Source organism: Oenanthe melanoleuca, chromosome 2 (assembly GCF_029582105.1).
Source record: "Oenanthe melanoleuca isolate GR-GAL-2019-014 chromosome 2, OMel1.0, whole genome shotgun sequence".
Taxonomy (NCBI): Eukaryota; Metazoa; Chordata; class Aves; order Passeriformes; family Muscicapidae; genus Oenanthe; species Oenanthe melanoleuca.
Window position 1 is genome coordinate 77420039 of NC_079335.1, and position 23404 is coordinate 77443442.

The 23404-nt window shown below is 34.8% G+C and overlaps 1 protein-coding gene across 1 annotated transcript in view; it reads right to left on the minus strand.

Moving 5' to 3' along the window:
- The window catches only part of CDH9 (cadherin 9), a 96281-nt gene that overhangs the window by 20687 nt on the left and 52190 nt on the right, over window positions 1-23404 (minus strand). Inside the window, exons 4-5 of the mRNA XM_056483939.1 lie at window positions 4121-4240; window positions 1716-1883 (exon numbers count right to left, since the gene is read on the minus strand). Coding sequence (XP_056339914.1) covers window positions 1716-1883; window positions 4121-4240 — 288 coding nt within the window. The remainder of the gene's footprint in view (window positions 1-1715; window positions 1884-4120; window positions 4241-23404) is intronic.

Sequence of the window (23404 nt, forward strand, 5' to 3'; positions counted from 1 at the left end):
AAACATAGTTCCAGAACAGATAGGTTTTTGAAGGTGTGCGTCTCTTCATAACTATCTAAGAACAAATCAAATTTTCCTGATTTCTCTCTTATTCATTTCCTAGAAAGTATTAAAAGCCACCCTGCTGACAAGAAAAAGAGAGGAAAGGGTCACCAGCACAACTGAAATTGCAGCACTGGAATATTCCAGAGCAGGCATTCTGTAGGTCACACAATGTGTTTCAGTGTTGCTCAAAGTAGAATGCTACAGAGCATATTGTATGAGGCATCAAATTGTGTAAATTTCTCTAAAAAGTACCCATCTTTTTACATGTTTATTGAAACAATCACAAAAACTTTCATAAACTTGAGGCTTCAGTTAATTTTGAAAGAGGAACATCATGAGGAATACAGGCTAAGGGGAAATCTTGAATTATTTTGTAGTTCTATACATTCTTCATTTTTTATTTTGTCTTATTTAATTTTATTCAACAGTGAGGCTTACAATGTGATGTGCCACCATAAATTATAATTTAGGTTCCGGAATTCCTATTTGCCAAAATACTATGGCTGTATCATGCTATACATTTCTAAAAATATCCACTCATAAAGTCTAACAGGAAGTTAGGTTAAAAATTGCTGTTTGAATTTATCATGTGAAGGTGATTCTCTTCAAGTGAACTCTGAATGTGGATTGGAATTATTTTTTTTTTAATGAGGGTTGCAGTACTTCCCCTCCTCTCTCTTCTTTTAAAGCAATGTGTTATCATGGATAGAGAATAAAACTGTAATTTATAATTCCAAGGATCCATTCTTCCATGCTGTCAGAGTTTTCCAATTTTTTTTTAAGTCTGCACTAGGTTGAACAGTTCGTACTATTCTGGGTGTACTTATTGCCATGGTACTGAAGTGCTTTTCAAGTCCAGGAGAGCATTTTATAAATCAGCTCTCTTTGTTCAGTCCTTAGTGGATCTGTAAAGAGAGCCAGGTCTCTCATCAGTGTGAACAAGCAATTCAAATTTTATTATGTGGACACTTTTCTGGCAGGCACTGGACTGAGGCTGTAAATGTCTACTATCTGCAGCCTATCAAACAGTTATCAGACACTGACTGTAACAATGTGAGACTGGATTTAAACATTGGCCTAGGATAAAAAGATCTGTGCTGTGTAACACTGAAGCTTTCTGTGTTGTGCAGCTTTCTGCTATTTGCCATTTTTTTCTTCTACAAAGATATTTTTAAAAACCTTATTTTATTTTGTCAAACTGGCCTAGATTACCAAAATCATTCAAGAACTGAACACAGATTACAAGTACTTAAACCAAATGCTTAGACTGCCAGCAGAACTTGGGAACTGTGCAAGTCAGAACATTAGAAAACTTGAGATGTATTTGCTTGCCTCAACCGGTGGAACTAAAAGTTTTTCCTAGAACAGATCCTTATAATTTGTAGTTGAATTCTTCTAATGTCCCTGCAGTTGACCTAAATTATTGTTACGGTTTATTTTTCTGCAAACAAAATAAGAATAAGAAGTTTATCATTCCAGCAAACAACTTGATACTAAAAAAATGTAGGCAGAGATTCCTTTTTGCCTTAATAATGCTGCAAAATAAACAGACACAGCAGTGGGTAAGTACTACAAAAAACAATGATAACAACGAAACTTCCAGATGGCCAATGCAAACCAGCTGATTTTTGGGAGGTTCTTTGAATACTGGACTATTAGATGCTCCATACTCTGGGGGAAGCGAGGCGGGTTGTCATTGACGTCAGTCAGCGTGATGTTCACGGTGGTGGTCCCTGAGAGTCCTCCCATCTGGCCTCCCATGTCTTTAGCCTGGATGACCACTTGGTATTGCTCCCTGTTTTCTCTGCTCATGTCTGGTAAAGCAGTCTTGATTATGCCTTGAAGGAGTACAAAAAGAGAGACAGAGTGGTGAAGGAGAAGCACCATCCACTATAATCTGAGGGCTCTTAGATGGGTTTACGTCAGATACACTGTGCAGATGATAACCCACAGCAATCACAACAAGGTATACTGCAACAAGCCTTTCAATCTATGCATGCTTCAATGTGATTTTAAGAAAAAAGACCAAAAAATGTCACAGACACAGTATTCATAGTGTTTGCCTTGCTAAATCAATTTGATTATTTTTTTAATGACAAAATTATCAATATGTTCATTTAATTAATTACATTTTTCAGTTTCTATCCCCAGTTATCATTTACTATATTTTGTAATCTACAGCCCTGGTGACATTTTGATATTAAAGCGCAAGGCTGAACTCTAACATGCCCAGGATTCATTATTCTGGACTGTAATATCACATCATTGATTGCGATGCTCAGTGTCGTCCACTGTAAATCAGCTGGGGTTACAGCTAATAAAAGAAGTGGACAAGACTCTAAATTTAGTTTTGAAAACTCTTTTTTGGAGTTTCCAATTTGAAGAATTTCATAACTGTAATTTAAATATCTCAGACATATTTGCAGTACACAAAAAGAATAGGGGTCTCAGGTGAGAAAACCAAAAGTGGTGTTGTTTGCCACTTTTCATTGCAGTTGCTTTTAGAAAACCAAGTGAAGCTTTTTAGTTTTATTTGGAAGGGTCGTGGATTTTCAAAACTGGAGTCATGAGAGCTTTCTCTTGTGAAGTCGAAAAATTTAAGCATGGTGTCCTTTTCTAATTGAAGGCTTCTCATCCCTGTCCTTTCCTTCTAAGAAAAAGAGAAAGTCTCTCTGCATCATCGACTCAGTTTGATACCACAGAAAAAGAAAAAAAGAAAAAGATAACCCTGGAAAATTTATACTTTTAGCAAGTGAGTGAAATAAAGAAAAAGACCTTTGCAGCTTAGTGGTATGACATTTATGTCTGATCCAGGATTACCAGGTTCTGATTATCATACCTAGGCTTGTTAATACATGTAATACGTAACAGCAAATTGGATTAAAATGAAAAAAAGATAATCCCTGAACCAAAGATGAGAGTTCAGGTCTTTCCCTTGTTCTCTGCCTGCCTAAACACCTGCTACCATCAGTTATTGCCATGTGGTATCGGTCCAGTTTGCCTGATCATGCCTGGTAATGATGTTTGAGTAGGCGACTGGAGAAAAGAGAAAAAAAGAGAGATTGAAAAAAGAGAGGAAAGCAAAAAACTTTTATCCAAGGCAAAATTGTTACACTCTCTTTTAAAATTGTAGTCTTGCAATTAATTGCATATTATGCCTTTGTTGTATTTAGAAAAAAACATATAGTTTCAAAAGAAATGTAACCATCATCTGAGCACTCTCAGTGGATTAGGAACTTCAGGGTTTCTGGTCAGAGTTGCACTTAAATTCTCAATTAGACAACCAGAATAATTTTGATAACATGCAAGAAAAGCTAATGCAATACCTACTGAGTCTTGAGTGCCTTAGGATCAAATATCTGGAAGAGGGGAGTTTTTGGTTACATCTTACTTTTCTAAACCCTAACTTTGAGTTATAGATTTCTAAAATTCACACTTTTTTAATTTCTTTTTTTTTTTTTTTTTTTTTTTAATTTGTGTTTGTCTCATACAATTTCCTGCAAACCAGTGAAAAAGACTTCAATATATTCTTTTCAACTTGAAAGCATGATACTTGCTCTGGTTCTCATAACTCTTGGAATTATAATGCAGATTCAAAAAAAGCTTAAGTTAAAAATTGTCAGTGGTCAGGAATCTATTCCAAACATTTAAAAATCTTTAATTGCCTGTGAGGTTTTTGAGTTTCTTTACCTTATTAAAATAGTATGAAATGTTTTTTAAAGGCAAACAGATAAAATTTCCAGAAACTGGTGTCAAATATGTCTGTGATTAATTTTGATGATTTTTGGACTTTTTATAGTATTTTACACCTTTTTTTTATTCAACTTTGACCTTTACGGGTAACAATCATCCTCTGAAAATCTTAGTTAGACCAAGTAAAGGAATTTTTTTGCAATATTATTTTAACAGAAACAGCATACCTTTTTTTAAAATTCTGGTTTTCATTCAATGACAGGCTATTAGATTTGTGTCAAATCTTATGTCTGTTCCAGCATTGAAATGAAAATGAAATATGTCTTGACCGCTGCATCCTGTCTCTGTTACTGCAAAAAGTGAGACTGAATGGATTGCTAACCTGTTTCTGGATCCACTGAGAAATAAGGCTGTCCCTGGAGGATGCTGTACACCACTTTGGCACTGTTCCCATAGTTGGCATCATCAGCATCTGTGGCTGTCACCTGAATAACAGATGTACCTAAATGGGTACCAAGCAAAGAATCAGCAGATTTTAGGAAGGCATCTACTTCTTATAAACCACATACAGTTGTTGCAGTATTAAATGCAATAAAAAATCAGACAACATACACTGGCTCAGTCCAGAGTTACCCTACCTGACTGGACCTAAAATCATTATCACTTAAGACTCATGCTTCAGTTTAATGAGATAAATGCACAGGGATTGACACATCTTTGAAAGCCAACACATCATTAGGTTTTTTGGTGATCAAACATATTTGAAGACAGTTCTCTGGCAATAACACAACCTCAGCTGAAACTGTTCTCTTAAACATTTGGCTTAATTAATAAATAAACCTAACACAAATTTCCCCATATTAATTTTCTACTTAGATGACAACTTCAAAGCCTCAAAATTCTGACTCAATAAAACACTTTGTCTCATCCTTAACTGTTTTTTGAGGTTGTATTTAAAATTAGATATTTTTCCAGTAAGAAATTCTATTTGTGGGGTTTTGTTTGTTTTTTCTCTCTTGGCCAGGGTTATCTACCTATTTGGCAAATAAAAGACGTTAAATGCTACTGACAATTTTTCAGCATTCACTTATTTTGCGTGACAATAGTTTACCCTTGTCCTGCGATCATAAAGATAACAATATAGGTTATATGGGATTATGAGTACTGTGAGCCAAAACATTTGGTGTAGTTTATGGGTTAGAAGAGTATGAAAGCTTCTGTAAAGCCTTTCTTATAAGATATAAAAGCACAAAGGTGTCCTTGACAAGCTTTTTTTCTTAGCACTTTTCAAGATGTCAGAATGCATTTTGCTCACACAATCTAGAGCTGACAAATGTCTAGATAGATTCAGGCAGTCCAATAGCTGGAGGTGTAAAGGTGCTTGACTCCTTGCCAGGGGAAGAAGCCTGACTGAGAAGAAGTTTTTTACCTTATTTTTGGCCAGGTTGGTGTTTGTTTTTTGGTTTTTGTTTTTTTGTTTGTTTGTTTTTTGTTTTTAGTTTTTGTTTTGTTTTGTTTTTTGGTGTTGTGGGTTTTTTTGTTTGTTTTGTTTTTTGTTTTTTTGAAAGAAAAAATACTGGTACGCACTGTCCGCTATTACTCCCTATTGCTCTTTTTCTATACCCTTTAGTCTGTCAAGACTGAAGTTCCTCCAGATAACTCGCAGGCAAATGTCTGTCTTGACTTTAAGTTTAAACGACCCTCATTTACCTGTGATCAATGATATTGAAGTGAATAATTTCTACTGTTGCTTTACAGCATATCCATCGATTGGGAAAAGTAGAAATCCAGAGTAATCAAAACAGGTTTGTGAGAGCACATTATTATCAGGTCCTGTTAGACACAACTACTTTTTCCATAGTATGTAATACAGCTTTGCAAATGATAGTTTTACCTATTGTGTTGGTTTCACGTGCTAGGGCGGAGGGGTGGAGTCACCTCAGGGAAAGCTCCATGAGGCTGGGGAGTGGGAGGGGCTCTCTGGTATCTGAGGGCTTCCCCTGTGAGCTGCTGGGACCAATCAGAGAGCTGACTTGGTGATGGACAGCTCAGGAAACCAATGAAAAGTTATTTTGCTTTCACAATCACCTTGGATCAATCTTAGTAACCTTCTTTAGGTTTCCGGCTCCCGGGGCAGTGTGGTGGCCTCTGGCTGGGGCACCGGCCCCGGCCCTGGTCTGGCTCTGGGCTTGGCAGAGGGCCCGGCCCGGCAGTGGCCACATGGCCCCGGCACCGGCTGCATGGCAGAAGAGGCCTCCAGCTGCCCATGTGGCTTCCTCATGATCTGGATACAATTTTAACTCTTTTTAATACCTGGATAAGATTTTGGATGTCCTGAGCTCCCCTGAATGAGAAGAAATGAGGCATGGAGACTAAAGAGGTCAGCGGAATGAAGATAAAGTTCCTGGTGGGAAGAGATTGAAAAGATGCAACTGATAAGTAGCTGAAAACCTTTTTTGTGGGCTAAGGGGATTGTGACTTCACTAAAATTCCTTTAAACTCTGAAATATACTTGGGGAAGTTTGGATGCTTAAGAAGAAGACTTTTTGCCTTGAGGAAATGGAGATCTCTCTGTTCTGGGACTGGAATATGAACAGAGACATTTGATAGAGAAGGAGATGAAGAGAATTTTGTTTTTCAGCAGCCTGCATTTAAAAGTGGTACCCCAAGTGTGTAACATAATCCATAGCACAGCCCTGGAAGGACTGTGAAAAATGGGAGGAGAGTCATAATCTGCAATATTTGCCTGGGCGGATGTAGATTGTGAAGGTGAAGACACCCCCTAAGCCATAACTAAAAAAGGGACTTTTCTCTCTTAAGTGAACTGAACTGATTATTTGGATGGATAACTGACTGAAGTGTTCTCTGTATGTTGTTGGTAAGAAATGTGGAATGAAGGGAGGACGGAATAATCTAGGAATTTTATTCTGAATTCTTTCTGTATTATTAATAAATTTCTTCTTGTACCTTTTTAAGTTTTAAGCCTGTGTTGCCTTTACTCCTAAATCCTATCCTATTCTCACTATTATACTCTCTTTATAATGTGGATTAAATGAAATTAATTTTTCAAGCGAAGTCTGTTTTCAACCTCATAGTAATTGATAAGTAATCACTCACTCTTTACTTCAACCCATGAGCTTTCCAATTTTCTTTTTTCCTCCAGTTTTGTTGAGTAGGGGGAGTGAGAGAGCAGTTGGGCAGGCCTCTGGCAGCCAGCCATGATCAAACGTGCCACAGAGCAAATTGGTGTGAAGGATGATACAGAAAATGTGAGAATAACTAAAATAGCAGTCTAAATAGTGATGACATTACTCTTCTGCAGAACCAAGTCCACTTCAACCCTACCTAACCAGCAAGTCTACTCCATTTTAGGATGGTAACTAAATACCAGAGTTCTCAAGACGTATGTCTCCTTTTCCTTTTCCTTTTCCTTTTCCTTTTCCTTTTCCTTTTCCTTTTCCTTTTCCTTTTCCTTTTCCTTTTCCTTTTCCTTTTCCTTTTCCTTTTCCTTTCTTTTCTTTGTCTTGAGTATGGAAACTTAAGCACTTTGATAACATATCAGTTGTATGATGTATGGGGCAACAAAAAGTAGAAGGCAAATTTTGAAGGCAACCTGAGAGAAGAAAAATCTGTACTTAATGTGTCTAAGTAGTGCTTCTTGTGTGTGTTTGTGCATACATAAAAATTCATGTAAGTGCCTATAGAAATGTAGAACCCAAAAAGAAAAACTACTAGTTAGAGAGAGCACCACTTTATATCTAGGAAGTGTCAGAACTGAGTGTCACCAACACAGATTACTAGAACTCATGAAGAGTGAGACATATATTTGGAAAAAAAACCCACCAAAATATTTGAAATGAGAATGCTTTTATGAATTATGTTTAAAATGCTCTCTATTGCTTTGTGCTGTTCAGTGTTTGAAAGAGTCCCTCTGGTATAATTAGGTCTCCCAGCATGATATCAGACTCTACTGCAAAACTGAAGTAAATAGCTTGAAGAGGATCACTGCAGTGCAAAAAAGGTCTTTCTAGATGAGGCAGGCACATATTTTGCTACCTTTTCATGTGAAGTCATGCTGTTCAACATGCAACTCTTGTTCCTACTTGGCTCTTTTGGCTGACATGAATTACAACAGCTACTGCCAGTCAGAAGGATGTATCTGAATCTACTGGAAAATTTTACTTGGGAGGATAAAATTAGCAGATTATATTGATAGTAATGTATGCTTCAAGATTCTACCAGGAATGTTGGATAAAAAGATGGATTTAAATATCATTCAGAATCCGGTTTGTTTAGCTGTTTTTTTTTTTTTTTTTTTTTTTTTTTTTTTTTTTTTTTTTTTTTTTTTTTTTACAAAAGGTAAATCTCTAACTTCAAAATGCATTTTGATTCTGAAATTTTTTTGTAACTCTAGTATTTCAGAACAATTCAAAATTTCCAATTTTAAGATAAAGTAAGAATGTTTGGGTTTGGCTGGCCAGTAAAAAGTATTCAAAAAGTAGTTTGGAAATAAAACAGTCGGAAAATGCTGAAACAGGGTATTTTTTGCATTATGAGACAGCTTCATTTATTTATTTGTTTTTTTCAAGTCAACTTCTGTCAAAATTGGCAATTATTGAAAAGGTCTGACTTTTTACAGAGGAGTTTTGTCTGTGTATGTGCAGAAAGTCAGTTTCATTTTCAGAAATAGAAGACCAGCTGGGGTAAGTGGATAGGCAGGAAGGACGTTATCTCCCCAAAGGAGAAGTTCTTATGCTTGCTTCCTGTTTTCAAGCACAATGGCAATCAGCTGTTCATCAAGTTTATTTATAGAGGGAAGATTTTAGAATAGGGTTACTTTTACAAGAGAAAAATATTTGGGTAAGCTCTGGTAAAACATCAGGAGGAAAAATTGGGAATTTTATATGTAGTTTGCTCAGACAACATTGCTCCAAGGTTTATGTAGGCTTAGTCTGGAGATACCCCCGCTGAAAACGTAAGTGAAATTTTAAGTGAGCTACAGAGATTTTGAGGGGTTTAAAACCACTTTTGTCTTTGAGAACAGGTTGTTCTTTCTGGATAGTAGTCTGTGCTAGGGCAATGAACCAGAAAAATGATGAACTGAAGTTATCTGGCACTACCCAAGGCTAAAAATTTTAGGGAGGCATTAGGCTCACCACCAAGTATCTCATTACCACATCAGCTGGCTGACATCAGTTCTGACTCCTTTGTATGTAAAGGACAGGACCAAATAAGGTTGAGGTACAACTCTTCCATTTTGATTGGAAGACAGATCTACCTAGAAAGCTGAAAGAATAGCAAACCCCAAAGTGAACTGTGCTCTTTTGCACATGATGACAATTTAGTGGGACTTTCACTAGACTGGTCTTCCTTTTACGTAGAAAGGGTCAGAAAGTTGGTAGCATGAAAGATTTTGAAGAACAAGAAAAAGAAAGAATAAAAGCAAAAAAAGAACTAAGTTTCAACAAGTAAATAGATACATGATCCAAGGCAGAAGAGGAGTAAATAGGCATGATCAAGGAAAAAAAACAAAAAAAAAATAAATCCAACTTAGAATAAGTAAGCATCCTGAGGAACTAGACTCAAAGAGCAATAGCATAACAGCATTAAAATGGAAAAGTGCAAAGGACATAAAAATGTAGTTCAGACACATATATTGAGAAGAAATTTCTTAAAAAGAAAAGAGAGGAGGTAAAAAGCATAAAAGAAGACATGTAATAAATAATTCATAAATTCCATTTTCTCAGGTTTAACTATTTTTAATAGTCTATTGCATAATTATGAGGTGAAGCTTAATTTCACTTGAAAACCTGCTGTCTTATTTTTGTGTATCTTGTCTCACAAAATTTTTGATTGAGAAATCAGCTACTGTACATAGTTACTATGCCCTTGTTTTTCATATCCACTGACCTCTAACCTGGGAATCACAAACTTTGCACCACTGTGGTGTAAGTAACGAGTCACTGAAATCCCTGCTAATGTGATAAAAACTAATTTGTGAGAGACTTAAGAAAACCAAGCTATGCTTCCTGCTGTAGCCTTACTTTCCCTCAGAACTACTTTTTCCTCTCTATTTCAGTCCATACCAGTAAAAACAGATGGACCAAACAACTCATTTCAGAAATAAAAGATGCTATTTTTGCATACCTTTTCTTTAGAAATCATACTTTATATTTTGTAAACAAAATGAGAAAGCAATGCTCATAATTTGTTGTTTGTGTTGCATTTGGATGGTTTGGGGTTTTGTTCACTGAATCCTTTGCTATGACAAGAAGAAACCTCATTTTAGATTGTGTTGTGAGAACTTTCATTAGAGCAGGAACCAAGGGCTAATGACTGTTTCAGGACACAGAGAGATGCAATGTGACCAAACTGCTCTGCCCATAATCTGCCTGCATCTGCCAGTGAACACAATACATGCACTGTGGTAACATAAAGTCAGGAACTGAACTAGGAAAGAATGGCTAAAACTGAACAAACCCTTCAGCCCTCACCCTCCCGCTGTTCCACACCTCAATACAGTAGCTTTAGTTTTCCTTTGGCAGCAATTGTAACTGTGATGTGCATCACATGCCCTGCATGAGAATTTAAAAAGCATTATGGATGCAATAACAAGAGGGAAATAGTAAAAAGAGTGGGTAATAATTTGAAGGACTGGTGTGTGAACAACTCTGTGCAAGGTTATTCTTTTGTGAAGCTCCTTTTTCCCCTTCTCACCATAAAGCCACTTCTGATACAGTAATTCTTGTGCAATCCAATGGCACAGATGAAACAGAGGAAAGAGTAGTCAGAATATTTCAAGTGTTAACGTTGATTAGCTTTTACATTTAATTTCCTAATGATTAAAGGGGTACAGTAAAAAGTGATGTCATCCTTAGTAAAGGAGCTTCAGCTTAGAAGTCTTGATTTTGTTCAGTAGACTGTACATCTTTACAATTAGAAAACACCTTTTTTTTTAAGTTGAACAATTGTCTACAGTCTATGTTTAAACATATACTAAATTCTAATTAAAATACTTAATTGCAGAATCACCCTCAAAATTTCTATTCAAAATAATGATGAAATTCACTGTAGTATGTTTCTGGGTCTGAAGTTCCTCTATGTACAGAGGCTTGAATCAACTAGAAATAGTAGCAAATGAAACTGATATGTTGAAGGAGCCAAAGTAATGCTGTAATATGGCCATAAATTACCCTGCTTTCTCCTAATCTGCCCATGGAGGAGGTGGAAACAAGTCACCTGTGTGAACTGGCAGCTGCCCTCCATGACAGGTCAATCACAACTCCACCACTTGCTTCCTTTTTAAAGGTTATAGTGGCGATTTTCACCCTATGCCTCATCCTAATTTCTGTAATACTCCAAAAGAGAGAAAAAACGTTCAGCTGCTTTTATGAATAAACATAGGAAGAGTTTACCCTGCTGATTCTACTAGGAGAAACAGTAGTTCATAAAGGCTGCAGCATGTTATTTTTTAGTTAAAAATACCTGTTCCTAGCCAACAGTTTCAAAGATGGCTTTAGTAAAATTTATTTTTTATTTTATTTATAGAATAATGAGTTAATCATAGAAATGTTATTCCTTCACTACTCTTAGCTTCCTTCATTCATGTAGTACAGCTTTAAGATACTTTCTGCTTTGCCATTTTCTCAAAAGTACTTGTGGTCCTCCAAACAATTTCTAAAGTTTTCACTTAAATGAAAAAAGCAGGCTTAAAAGAATGAGTTTCAAAATTTCAGTTCTGATGTACATGCCTGTACTATTGTGTATTTCGCAATGCAACATAAAAAGTTATAATTTTTTTTTTGAGAAGGAACAAGTTAACTTTCTACACTTATTTTAATTTGCACCTTTTTTGAGCTTAACTTATGTATCCCTTTATGAGTTTTGGAATTTCAAACTATGAATCAGAACTAGAATCTTACTCTCATTTGCATCATTAAAATTAATTTATAATACACATGAATGGGAGCCTTTACAGAGTTTGTACTTTTGCCAGCTCTGCAAACAGGTACATTTTAAAGCTACATATGAATCTCTATTATGACCATGAGTAAGTATATCATTTTTACAATGACAGGCTGGTCTCATCTTTGTGTCAGTTGGGATCATTTCTGTCATGTGTTGCAACTCCTTTTTCCATAGTGAGAAAGTTTGTCTCTTTAAACATTAACATAGGTCTGGAAAACAGCAATTTCCATAAAAAATGCAGTCAATTAAGTTATTATGGCAGTCCCAAATTTACATTAATTTATAATGTGTGACTCATTAATATCTCTTGCTTCTGTCATGTTTAGATAATGTGGATGTTGTCTGTTAAAATAAAAATTAAGACCTATAATTTTGAGGCAAAATAGAGACTAAAACAAAGCAAATTAATAAAATTCAAGGATAATTTCAATTATTTGCTTTTTAAATTTACATTAATTAGAATACTGTTTCACACAAAAGCAGAACACTTCTAGGGTATGCATGTGCATATATAAGTAAATATAGAGTAAGTATATATATATATGTGTGGGTGTATTGGTGTGGGTGCATGTCTAGAATATTAAGCAGGGTCAATCAAAAGACTTTTTCTATTATTGTTTCTAGACATTTCATTTATCCCCAAAAGTGCTCAAATGCTTTAAGTTAATGTGTCAAATGATTGAAAGGCAAAAGTGTTCTGCTAAAGACTGTTGAATTTTCACTGTCTGCAAATCAATTGGAAATTCATTGGCTATTTAGTGCAAGACTCTGCTCACAGTAAATGATTATGGGAACAATCTCATTTGCACATATCTCACAGATGGACATGTTTCTAGTTGAAAATATTTAAAGACGTTGGTGACATGCTACTTGCTTGGGAAATGCTCTTAAAAATGCCTGAGCCAATTTGAAAATGCTTGGACACTGTGGTGATTAAGACGCAGTGAAAATTAATTTGGCATATGAATTTAAACAGTTTGTTTATTTTCCTCAGGTAGACACACCTTCCTGACAGCCAAGGTGTCTTTTGTCAGTAAATATCAGTCTTCTGGACCATGAAATATAAAATTATTTTTTAACCTTCCTTTCCCTTAAACCACCTCTATGAACTAAAGAGGAAGCTACCCTTTAGGTGTGCTGTAATTTTTTTTCATGACTGTCACATATTTTGACTTTATGAGGAAATAAAGCTTTCAATTTTCTTTACTGTGTACATAGTCTTATTTATCACAGGCTATTTATCATTTGCCTTGAAGTAGAATGAAGTAACTGTTATTGAGCTGGTTTTCTGGCAGGAAGCTTTGATGAGAATTGGAGGTTTATTGGCAGTTAAATGCAAGATATCCACGCGTGTACATAATTCAGGAGACATTAGGCTGGATTGCATTGTTCTGGTTTGTTGGAGCGCTTGTTTGTTTTTCATCTTCAATTAGGTGTGAGCAATGTATTTTGAATATGAAGATATGAACGACTTTCATAGGGAATAAAACTGATACTTAATCATGCTTGGTCTTAATTTTACAGTGTCACATGTATGAGGTTGTAGGAAAAATCTATTCTGGAAAATGTTCTGAGGCATCTGTTAAGATAGTAAAAATTTAAGTAAATGTGAGCATCAGGGTTGCTCTCATTGTGGAAACTTGCAGATGTACATTTTGCAAGATATTGAAAAAATACATGAGAAATGCTGTAACCTATTTGTTCTCATGGTTACTAGAGGATGAGTAGCAGCAGTAACAATATCAAGCACTTTGCAAATAAGCAGAAGTTGGATAAGAGAGTCCAGAATAAGACTTATCTTACCTTAATTTTCCTGACTCTCTGAAGGTTGTGTATGGTATATAAAATTCCCAAAATGACTATATGATTGGGAAGAAGGAAAAATGTGATTTGTAACAGAATTCAAGCTGAAGTATTAATTGAACTAAGAAAAGCACACATGTAACTGCCATTCCTACAGTTCATCTTCTATGTTGCTAAAAACTTGCAATCAATTATCATACCTGTTTTAATGATTTATTTTAAAAACTTCTTATTTATGTAATATATAAAACATATATCTAATATGTGTGTATATATATATAGGCACATTTTAAGTGATAAATTTTCTTATTTAATAATACTGTATCCATTATGAACAGATGTTGTATCACATCTATTAAGGTGAATACTGGACTTCTTGGGAGAAAGCAATGTTCTTTTCCTGTGTTTCCTCTTAGACTGCTGGAATTCTGCAGCTAAATAATATTTAATTGAAGCAATACTAATCATTCAGATTTACATGAGAAAAAGCTTTAACTTCCCAGACCCTACTAAAATTGAGGATTAGGGTGGAGTGAGATAGCTCACAAAAAGAGGCATACATGAAAAATGAAGGTTTTTTAAATCTAGACCTTGGTTGTGTGAGAGAGATTGATCTGTTTGATGAGATTGCTCTCTTTTGAAGACTGAAATGTTGAAGCATCTTTATGTGTGTTCTCTCTGTGTGATGATTACTTAATTTATATAATATTGGAAAAAAAAACTTATATCGAACCCAAATATGATCTGTTGTATTTTATTTATATAGAGATTCTTAAGTGCAGAAAGAAGTGCAGAAATCTGGTAGGAAAACAAACAAACCAAGCCAAAGCAACAGAAATAACCCAGTTTTTGTGTTTTAGTTTCAGAATAGGTGCATGCATTTGTCAGCATATTAATAAAAAAAATTAAAATCCTCAACTTTACACTCAGCTGCATAACATTAGCAACTAAGATGTATACACAGGCATTCAAAAAGCTGCCTTTTTTTAAAATAAAAACTGCTTTAAATATATAGGACTAAGTAAACATCCCAGATTGGCTTTATTTAACAAATAATAATAATTTTAAAAAATTATATTTCTCAACGTAATTTGAAAAATCACTTTTATGGCTACAGATAAAAAAATCTCAAACAGATTTACCTTTTATCTAGTTATTCTCAATTCCTGACTTAGATTTCTGCAACCAGCCTTCCCAGCCAACTACAGAATCAACACTTGAGAAATCCCATTCTCAAAAATTATTTTAAAGAGAAGAAATGATTTTTTTTCAGACACCTAAAAGTGCACAAGAAATATAATTACATGGTTTCAAAAAAGAACTCCATGCATTAGCTTGATATAAACAGTGACACTAATGTTAGCACTTTTAATGCATAATCTGTCCTTAGACAATCTCTCCTCTCCAACACTAAGCTGTTTAATTTAATGTCTGGCATATTTTATTTGTAATGAAGGTTATAACACACATATGCTTCTGTTTGACATGTTCCTTCTGAAAAAGACACAGGAGTTCCTAATATTAATATTGGTAATTAGTGCCAACTATTCCAGTCAGTACCAGCAGTTCAATTGCTGCAGACTTCAATATAGTCACATAAATGTGAGAAGAGTCTCTCTGAAAGTCTTATTCCGTAGCATGTCTTAAAAGAAGGAAAATTATTTGGTGGTTGGTAGCTTCAAAGGCTCATAAGGGAATAAATTAGGTGCCTATAAACTGGAATTGTGCATAGGAATTCTATTTACTGTGGCTCTGAAAGCAGGTTGCACATGGTTGTGAACAGTAACAAGTTTATGTCAAAGGATGTATGCTCATATCAAGAGGCTGGCTGAAGCAACATGCCATTTCACAATCTGAGTGATATTTTTGGTTTTCAGATATGAAGCCATAAAAGACTAAAGGATTTAACATCCATTCAGAGGGATAGCATCTCTAATCAGGCAGGACATATCCCATTGTACTGCCCTGCAGTGTAAGTAAAAGTGCTGATTTAAAGAATCTGGGAGCATTTTGCTTCTGTACATAGATGTGATATTACAGCTGAAAATATGATGAAATAAAAGTAAGGAAAATTAATGTATAAAAATGTGTAGGTACCAGACAGGAACTTCTAATGCTAGTTCCAAATTCTCATTTAGACATGTGCAAGTCTCTGTTTTGGGGGAAGGGAGTTTTTAGTGTTCTGGGTTTTTTGCCTTTTTTTCATTTTGTTTTGTTTTCAGTGTACACAGATAATGGGAAAAAATTTGTTGCAATAATGTAGCCAGGAAAACAGTTTTGCAATGAGTTATTTCAAAGATACAAAGGGAAGGCACATTTAACACAACCCAGATCTGAACATTCCATTTGTCAAGATGAATGTCATTCCAAGGCTATCATTTCAATGTCCACTGCTGCAGTAACTGAACTTATTATGATGTATCTATGGAGTATAACTGTTCTATTTTTCTATGAAGTAGCAGGAAATTAAGTTTAAATGAGTTTGTAGTAGTCAGTTTAAAACTGCATCTCCAAAGTTTAGACCAAATAGTTGATGAAGCCTAAAGTCTCGTATAGTGCTATAAAAGTCACCCATCCTTCTTACTCATTGCTGCATCTGAACTTCTGGCACCTTATCTCTTCCTATGAAAAAATATTTTGGACTAGAACATTGTGAAAGGTCACCAGGTGGAGGTCTAAGGGAGCTCAGAGGAGGTCACAGACTGACAGTGAGTTGACAGTGGCTCAGTTCTCACAGGACAGAAATAGAAAAACTTTTTATACCTTTTCTTCTTCTGTTAGCAGCAAACACTAGTTACTTTTACTTGCTGACAGCACTTCTACAAAATCTCAATTTCTCGTAGTGCCAAGAGTCAGCTGTTACAAATAGTGGGTGACTAAACGGTTCTGGTTTTCCCATTGTGCTGCCTCAGACTTGTGGTGTCTTAATAAGAAACCAAACTAGTCCCCATCTCAAAAGAAATGACAAAATAAGAAAGAAAGTGTGGAATCCTTTTTAGGTTAAAAGCATTTTGTAGCTGAAATAAAATGGATATGTCAAGTTATTCTTTAGCTAAAGTTAGACACTGCCGGATGAAAGAACCTCACATACTTTTAACTGCCATATTTTGCATATTCCTGTCACTTCCCTGACACTAGCTCTGGCATCTAACCTCATGTGATCTGAACCATGGAACTGAAGTACTAGAAAGGGCAGATTGACCTTGAACAATCCATCTTTATGATGATATAGCTCCTTAAACTTTCTTCTTCTGGGTTCAGAGGACAGTGAGAAAAACATGAGAGCACACCTAGGAGGGAACAAAGAGACAAAAGGAGAAAAAAAGTGCCACTTCTTTTTCTGTAGTTTGAGATCTGCAATATTAAAGTGTTCTGCAAACTTCAAATTTGGGAATTATTTGAAATCTTCACAAAGATGTTCCAGTTGTTTTCTATCCAAACTTCTGTAATGCCTTTGACATGGTCCCCCACAACACCATTTTCTCTAAAATGGAAAGAGGTGGATTTGATAGGTGGACTGTTAGGTGCATAATGGACTGGTTGGGCAGTTGCATCCAGTGTGTAGTGGTCAATGCCTCAGTGCTCCAATGGACATCAGTGACAAGTGGTGTCCCTCTGGATTTTGTGCTGGGACTAGTGTCATTTAATGTCGTAATTAATGAAAAAAGCTCAGGTGTACCCTCAGCAAACTTGTAGATGACCCCAAGAAAGTAATGTGATTGACACATCTGAAGGACAGGATGCCATCCAGTGGGATCTGGACAAGCTTGATAGCTGGGCCCATGGGAATCTCATAAGGATTAACAAGACTAAGTGCAAGGTGCTACACCTGGATCTGGGCAACATCCATTACCAGCACAGGCTGAGACATGAACAGATTGAGAGCAACCCTGCTGAGAAGGACTTGAGGAGGCTGGTATATTTAAAACACTGCATGATCCAGCAATGTGCACTCACAGAGAGCCCAGAAACCAAACATATTCTGGTTTGCATCAAAAGCATCTTGACCAGTAGGGTGAGAGACCACCTGGAATAGTGCATCCAGCTCTGGGGTCCCCAGAGCAAGAACAACATCAACCTGTTGAAGCAAGTCCAGAGCAGGTCATAAAGAAGATTAGAGGTACAGAGCACATCTCCCGTGGGGAAGGGCTGCGAGAATGGGAATTTTTCAGCCTGGAGAAGAGAAGGCTTCAGGGCTACCTGATTGCAGCCTTCCAGTATCTGGAGGGACCCAATAATAAAGAGAGAGAGACTATTCCCAAGAGCCTGTAGTGACAGGACAAGGGGAAATTATTTTAAACTGAAAAAGGGAAGGTTTAGATTACATATTAGGAAGAAATTCTTTAGTTTAAGGGTGGTGAGGAACTGAAATGGGATGCCCATAGAAGTTACCCCATTCTTGGGGGAATTCAAGCTAGGTTGGATGGAGATTTGAGCAGCCTGGTCTAGTGGAAGGTGTCCCTGTCCATGGCAAGGTTCTAGATATATTAAAGGTCCCTTCCAACCCAAACTGTTTTATGATTCCATGATATGCACAATACATACATATTAGTTTTAGATGTGATTACTTATATTCTATTTTAGATATTTATTTATGTTCAGTCTGTAAGAAGGAATAATAGTAGTTTTAAAAGGCTATTTAAATTTTACAGCAATTATACACATTGATTGTGGAATGAACACCATGCAAGAAGTTCCTAACATTTCTGTAACATCCAGCTTGAAATCAGTGGAGCTGTACAAACTCAAAACAACCTGCTTACAGTACAAGAGCTGTAAAAAGTTCTTTGCAGACATCCTTTTTGCTAGGAAAATGCTGTCCATATTATACATAGACAATGTGTAGACAAATCACACAAAAATTAAGGTAAAAATAATCATGTTCTAAATAAGATTCTCCTGGTTTTATAGTGGTTTTCTTCTAAACACTAGAAATATGAAGTTTTAAAGCATCCATTTATCCTACTCTTTTAGAGTTCTGTCTCATGTCAAATGCAAAGTACTTATAAATACTTCTATATACTTTCCTAATAAAAATACATGTCCTTAACAGATTTCATGCCTAAAAGTGAAAGAAAAAAATCCCAAATACTCCAAAATTCTTTGAAAATATCCTGAAAAGATTTATGATTTCGACTACCTAATAAAAAGAGTGTTTTGACTTTTTTACCTTGATGGCTTAAGAAAATGTAACTAGGCATTAAACTATAATTTTATATTTTTTTTTTTTTTTCATAACAAAGACTTGATAACAAAAAAAAAAAAAAAAAAGAAGAAAGAACTTAGGATAAAATTCTGAATTAAAAAACATTCTGACATTTACAGAGATTTTGAAATTCTTTAGTTATAGTGGGAAATGCAAAAAGTAATATTGAAAGTATTCTAGTTACAGAATTTCTGCCATCATGCTTCGTTTGACTAAAAGGAATTCTAATTCTATCTTGTAAAATATGAACTTATGGATAAAATATTTATTTGAAATGTATCTTTCTTTTAAAGCTAACTCAATAATTCATTTTAAAATAGAGTGTGCATTAACGATTAGAATTCTGAAGTTTTGCTAGCTAGCAAACTAGGTTTTTTAAGCTTATGTCAAAGTCAAGACAGTCATTCATAGCTTCTTTTTATAAACATCTGAAACCAGGGAAAATATGCAAAGGAGAAAATATAAATATTTCCTGCTGAAACATGAAAGATGAGAACTGCCTCCCTTTAGTTGTTTATACACATCAGTAGATTAACGGTTACTGACATAAGCAGATTCAAAAATAGAAAATATGATGGTTACATTTTTGGTTCATTTTTTCACTTTCCTTTTTTTTATTTATTTTTTTTTTAATCATAAGATCTACTTGTTCTTGTAAGATTTTCCTATACAAAATAACAAACTTTTCTTGAGAAATGTGCTTGGGATTGTGTAATGCTTAAAACATGGTGTAACTAAAAATAATATCAGAATGGAGAGCACTACTGCACTCAAAGACAGCAGCACCATAACAAGAATGGTAATGTTAATGCATATTACCCAGTGTGTTTTACTGCAATCTCATCTCACTTTCTATGTCTTTTGCTTATGTATTTTATTTATATCTTTTATTTAGAATAGCTGTTCAATACAAGGCATGTTTAGCCTTGCTATAATCCTCTTCACCTCTGTTGAAAATGACTATATTTTTATTTCATGTATAGCATTCTTCTAGCAAACCCGGCTGATTAGCTAAAGAAAAACTGTATTATTCTAATTATTTTCAAAAAAGTGGTATTATGGAAAAATTTTAAGTGCTAAATTAGCCACTTAAAATATTCTCCTCTATATTTAGATGAGTCCTGTAGTGTATAAATCCTGAAATATGTTAGATGTCTTTGGTTAGATCTATAAATTTAGAAAATAGCAGTTTGAAGAAATTACTGGTAAACTAAATTAGGTATTGTCCCTTTTCTTAATAGAATCAATACAAAGATTAAAAATTTGTTTTGAAATACTCATCAGCTGCATGCTGAAGGAGCTTAATGAGATACAACTGATAACTCTTGCTCATTAAAATTAACAAAGCAGGTACAGAGGGATGTAATAATATTGACCTGGGTGCCAAAAGGGATTAACTACACAGGACATCTCATTGTCAACTTCCCTTTTCAAAAAGTTAATACCTTTATTTATAGCCTGAGAAAAATGGTTTACTCAGTGAGGTGTGATGTTAGTTTTGATTTGATTTTTTTGGGTTTTTTAAGGAATGTTTCATTTGGAGAAAACTTGGAACTGATTTTATACTCCTGTAAACCTTGAAGATGAAATGAGTAGATTTTAAGTGTGATTAAGACTGTACTTTTCATTCTACATGAAGAGAAAATAAAAAAATAGTAATTATGTGTAATATGTATTTAACTACTCTAAAGTTCTTGGTAGTTTGGATAGGTAGTTCAGACTAGGTCATGCTTGGAATCCACCAATTCTCCACTGAGACCAAGACTGTATCTTAAAACTTTGGCATTGCATCAGTTTAAAATGTTGAACATATTTTGTAAATTTACTTCTTTTATTATGTTTTGATTAACCTTTATGGGTCTTCCTAGCCTCTTTTTTCTCATTTTTCGAGATTATATTTTATTGACTCAATTTACTAAAGCTGACATGAATGACAGGATTCTTCCAGTCAACTCTAGTATTGTTCAAAAATATAGCTACAGCAGTTATTGCACTTTAGCACTTCAGTACAGCAGATGATTTTAATGAGAAATTTCATGTTATTGAGTTTTAGAATGTTTTAAACTAACTTCCTCATTCAACTTTTAAAGTCAATATCAGTTTAACATGATCATTTCCATAAAATTTGTCTGAAATGACTCTGCAGTCAGCTCACTTCAGTGCTTTTGATTACTCCCAGTACTAACTTTGCTACACAGCATTTTAGGTTTACCCATAACACTGTTGGATTGGATCCTATTTAGGCATAGCAGGGCTAATTTATATATAACTTGATGGCTGCACAAGCAAGTGCACAAATAAGCATTCATATTTCCCCCAGGCTTGAATAGGTTGTGCTGAAAATCCACGTTATTCTTTCACTTCTCTTACTATCAAACTAGTTAAACATGATGGAGGTTTGCTTATTGGTACTGCAAATCACACATTCTGTCAGAGGTGTTGACTTAACCATTTTCCCTTGTGTGCTCTAGACATAGTTATTCCAAGAAACAGCCAGTTACACACTGAGAAGTACATAGTATGATTGCAATTTGAATAACAGATATGTACACAGCTGGAAACATTGCTAGTGATGACTCCTCTTCAATTTCTCAATCTTAGTGACATTTTCCTGAGCTTTCATAAATAACTGCTGTCATATTTTTTGGACTTGGAAAATATTATAAATATAATAGTTAAGAAAAAAATTGTGGTTTGAGACAGAAAATTGGGAAGAGATAAAAATTGAAAGAAACTGGGATTTTCCTGCAAATTTTTGACCAGCTTATCATGGGTGTATCTATTTCTTATAGTGTGTATAGTGTAACTATATAGTGATTTCCAGTAGAAAACTTCTATGATGAGATATGCAAGAATCTCTTTATACAGTCAAAAAAATACCCCTCATAATCTCAAGTGTTTATTTAGGTAATGCAGGAATAATTTGACTTTTTCATTTTGGTTAGTCTTAATAAAGATGATCACTCTCTTCCACAGATTCTTCAGTTTATTATATTATCCTTATTTTTATTAATTTGTTACAGTGTAAAATATAGAATTAAAAGGCAGCTGATTTTTTACTCTGGAGACTTCAGGTTCTTTGAAATGTTATTTCATGATTTCTTTCTTTCTTTCTTTCTTTCTTTCTTTCTTTCTTTCTTTCTTTCTTTCTTTCTTTCTTTCTTTTTCTTTCTCTTCATATTCACTTTATTTGTTCTCACTTTTTATGAGATACATTACTTTCACAGTAGCAGTAGCCCTGATATGTGTTGCTCAATTAATATTTTTTCTTTTTGTTCTCACTTCATGAAATGGCACCCAGGAGGGCCTACCCTGCCTTGGAAGGAAGGAAGGAAGGAAGGAAGGAAGGAAGGAAGGAAGGAAGGAAGGAAGGAAGGAAGGAAGGAAGGAAGGAAGGAAGGAAAGGAAAGAAAGGGAAGGGAAGGAAGGAAGGAAGGAAGGAAGGAAGGAAGGAAGGAAGGAAGGAAGGAAGGAAGGAAGGAAGGAAGGAAGGAAGGAAGGAAGGAAAACATTTCATAGACTTAGCATTTCTCACCCAGTGAAAAGAACTGGATCATATTCACTTCTATTTTATTCATGCGTCTCCATTGACTCTAATAAAGTAGGACTAAGTGATAATGTTAAACATGCATCATAGTCTTTCCTGTCTATTCCCATAGAGTTCCTTCCTTACAAATAAATTTCAAATTAAATATGACAGGTGCAATGCCAACGTTTTTCTGTCAGTGGTTATCACCAAATTCTGAATGAAACGGATTTCTTTGTGTTCCATATATCTTTAAAATAAGCATGCTTGGGCTCCTCACATTACAAATGATAGTGTATTTGTTCCTTTCTCATGCTTACTAAGTATTAGTTTATTATTAGAAAATATTTCATAATTATATTTTAAAATAGTTTATTTTTTAAAATAAGTAAAAATAATACTTATCCTCTCATGTTTATAAAATAAATTCTTATTCTGTTATACTTCTACTGCTTTTAGAGATATTAGCTTCTGGGAATTATTTTGTGAAGATGCATATTAATCACAAGATTCAATGTGTATTTTGTTGTCTCTCCTAACAATGCCTTCATCCAGGGCTGATTTTGCAAACCATTTGCAAACAGTAAATCATGAGAAGCAAATAACTCTTGACGATTTTTCTGTTAGTTGTTTCCCATAGACTATGGATTTTATGCTTACTTATCTTATGAGACAAACTGTCTCTACTGTAAAAAAGTGGAGCACTTAGGTGATCATGATAACTTCTGATGAATGTGTGCTGTTGAATATTATTTATCAATTGATATATTTGGATAAAATTCAGATAATTATTTTCTGTTATGCTGTATTTCTCACATTTACTGTCACTCCACATTTTTACTTTTCATTACAGCAGTCATAAATAGGTGTAAGGTTTTACCCACAAAGGCAAATATATTTGAAAAAAAAAATAGTTGATTATTTAGAGACAGTGCTCACATATTTGGTATGAAAAAATTCAAAATTAAATAAGTCCATATTAAAAAAAAACCAGTCAAACAAACAAACAACCCGCCAACAAGAACTATCAGTATTGCTAACAGAAAGAAGAAAAAAAGACATTTGTAAAAACATATTTTGCATCATTTTGATGTATTAATTGATTTACATACTTACACGCTTCAAGTGGTTTCTGTCCAAAGGTACAAAAAGTTGTGGTAAAT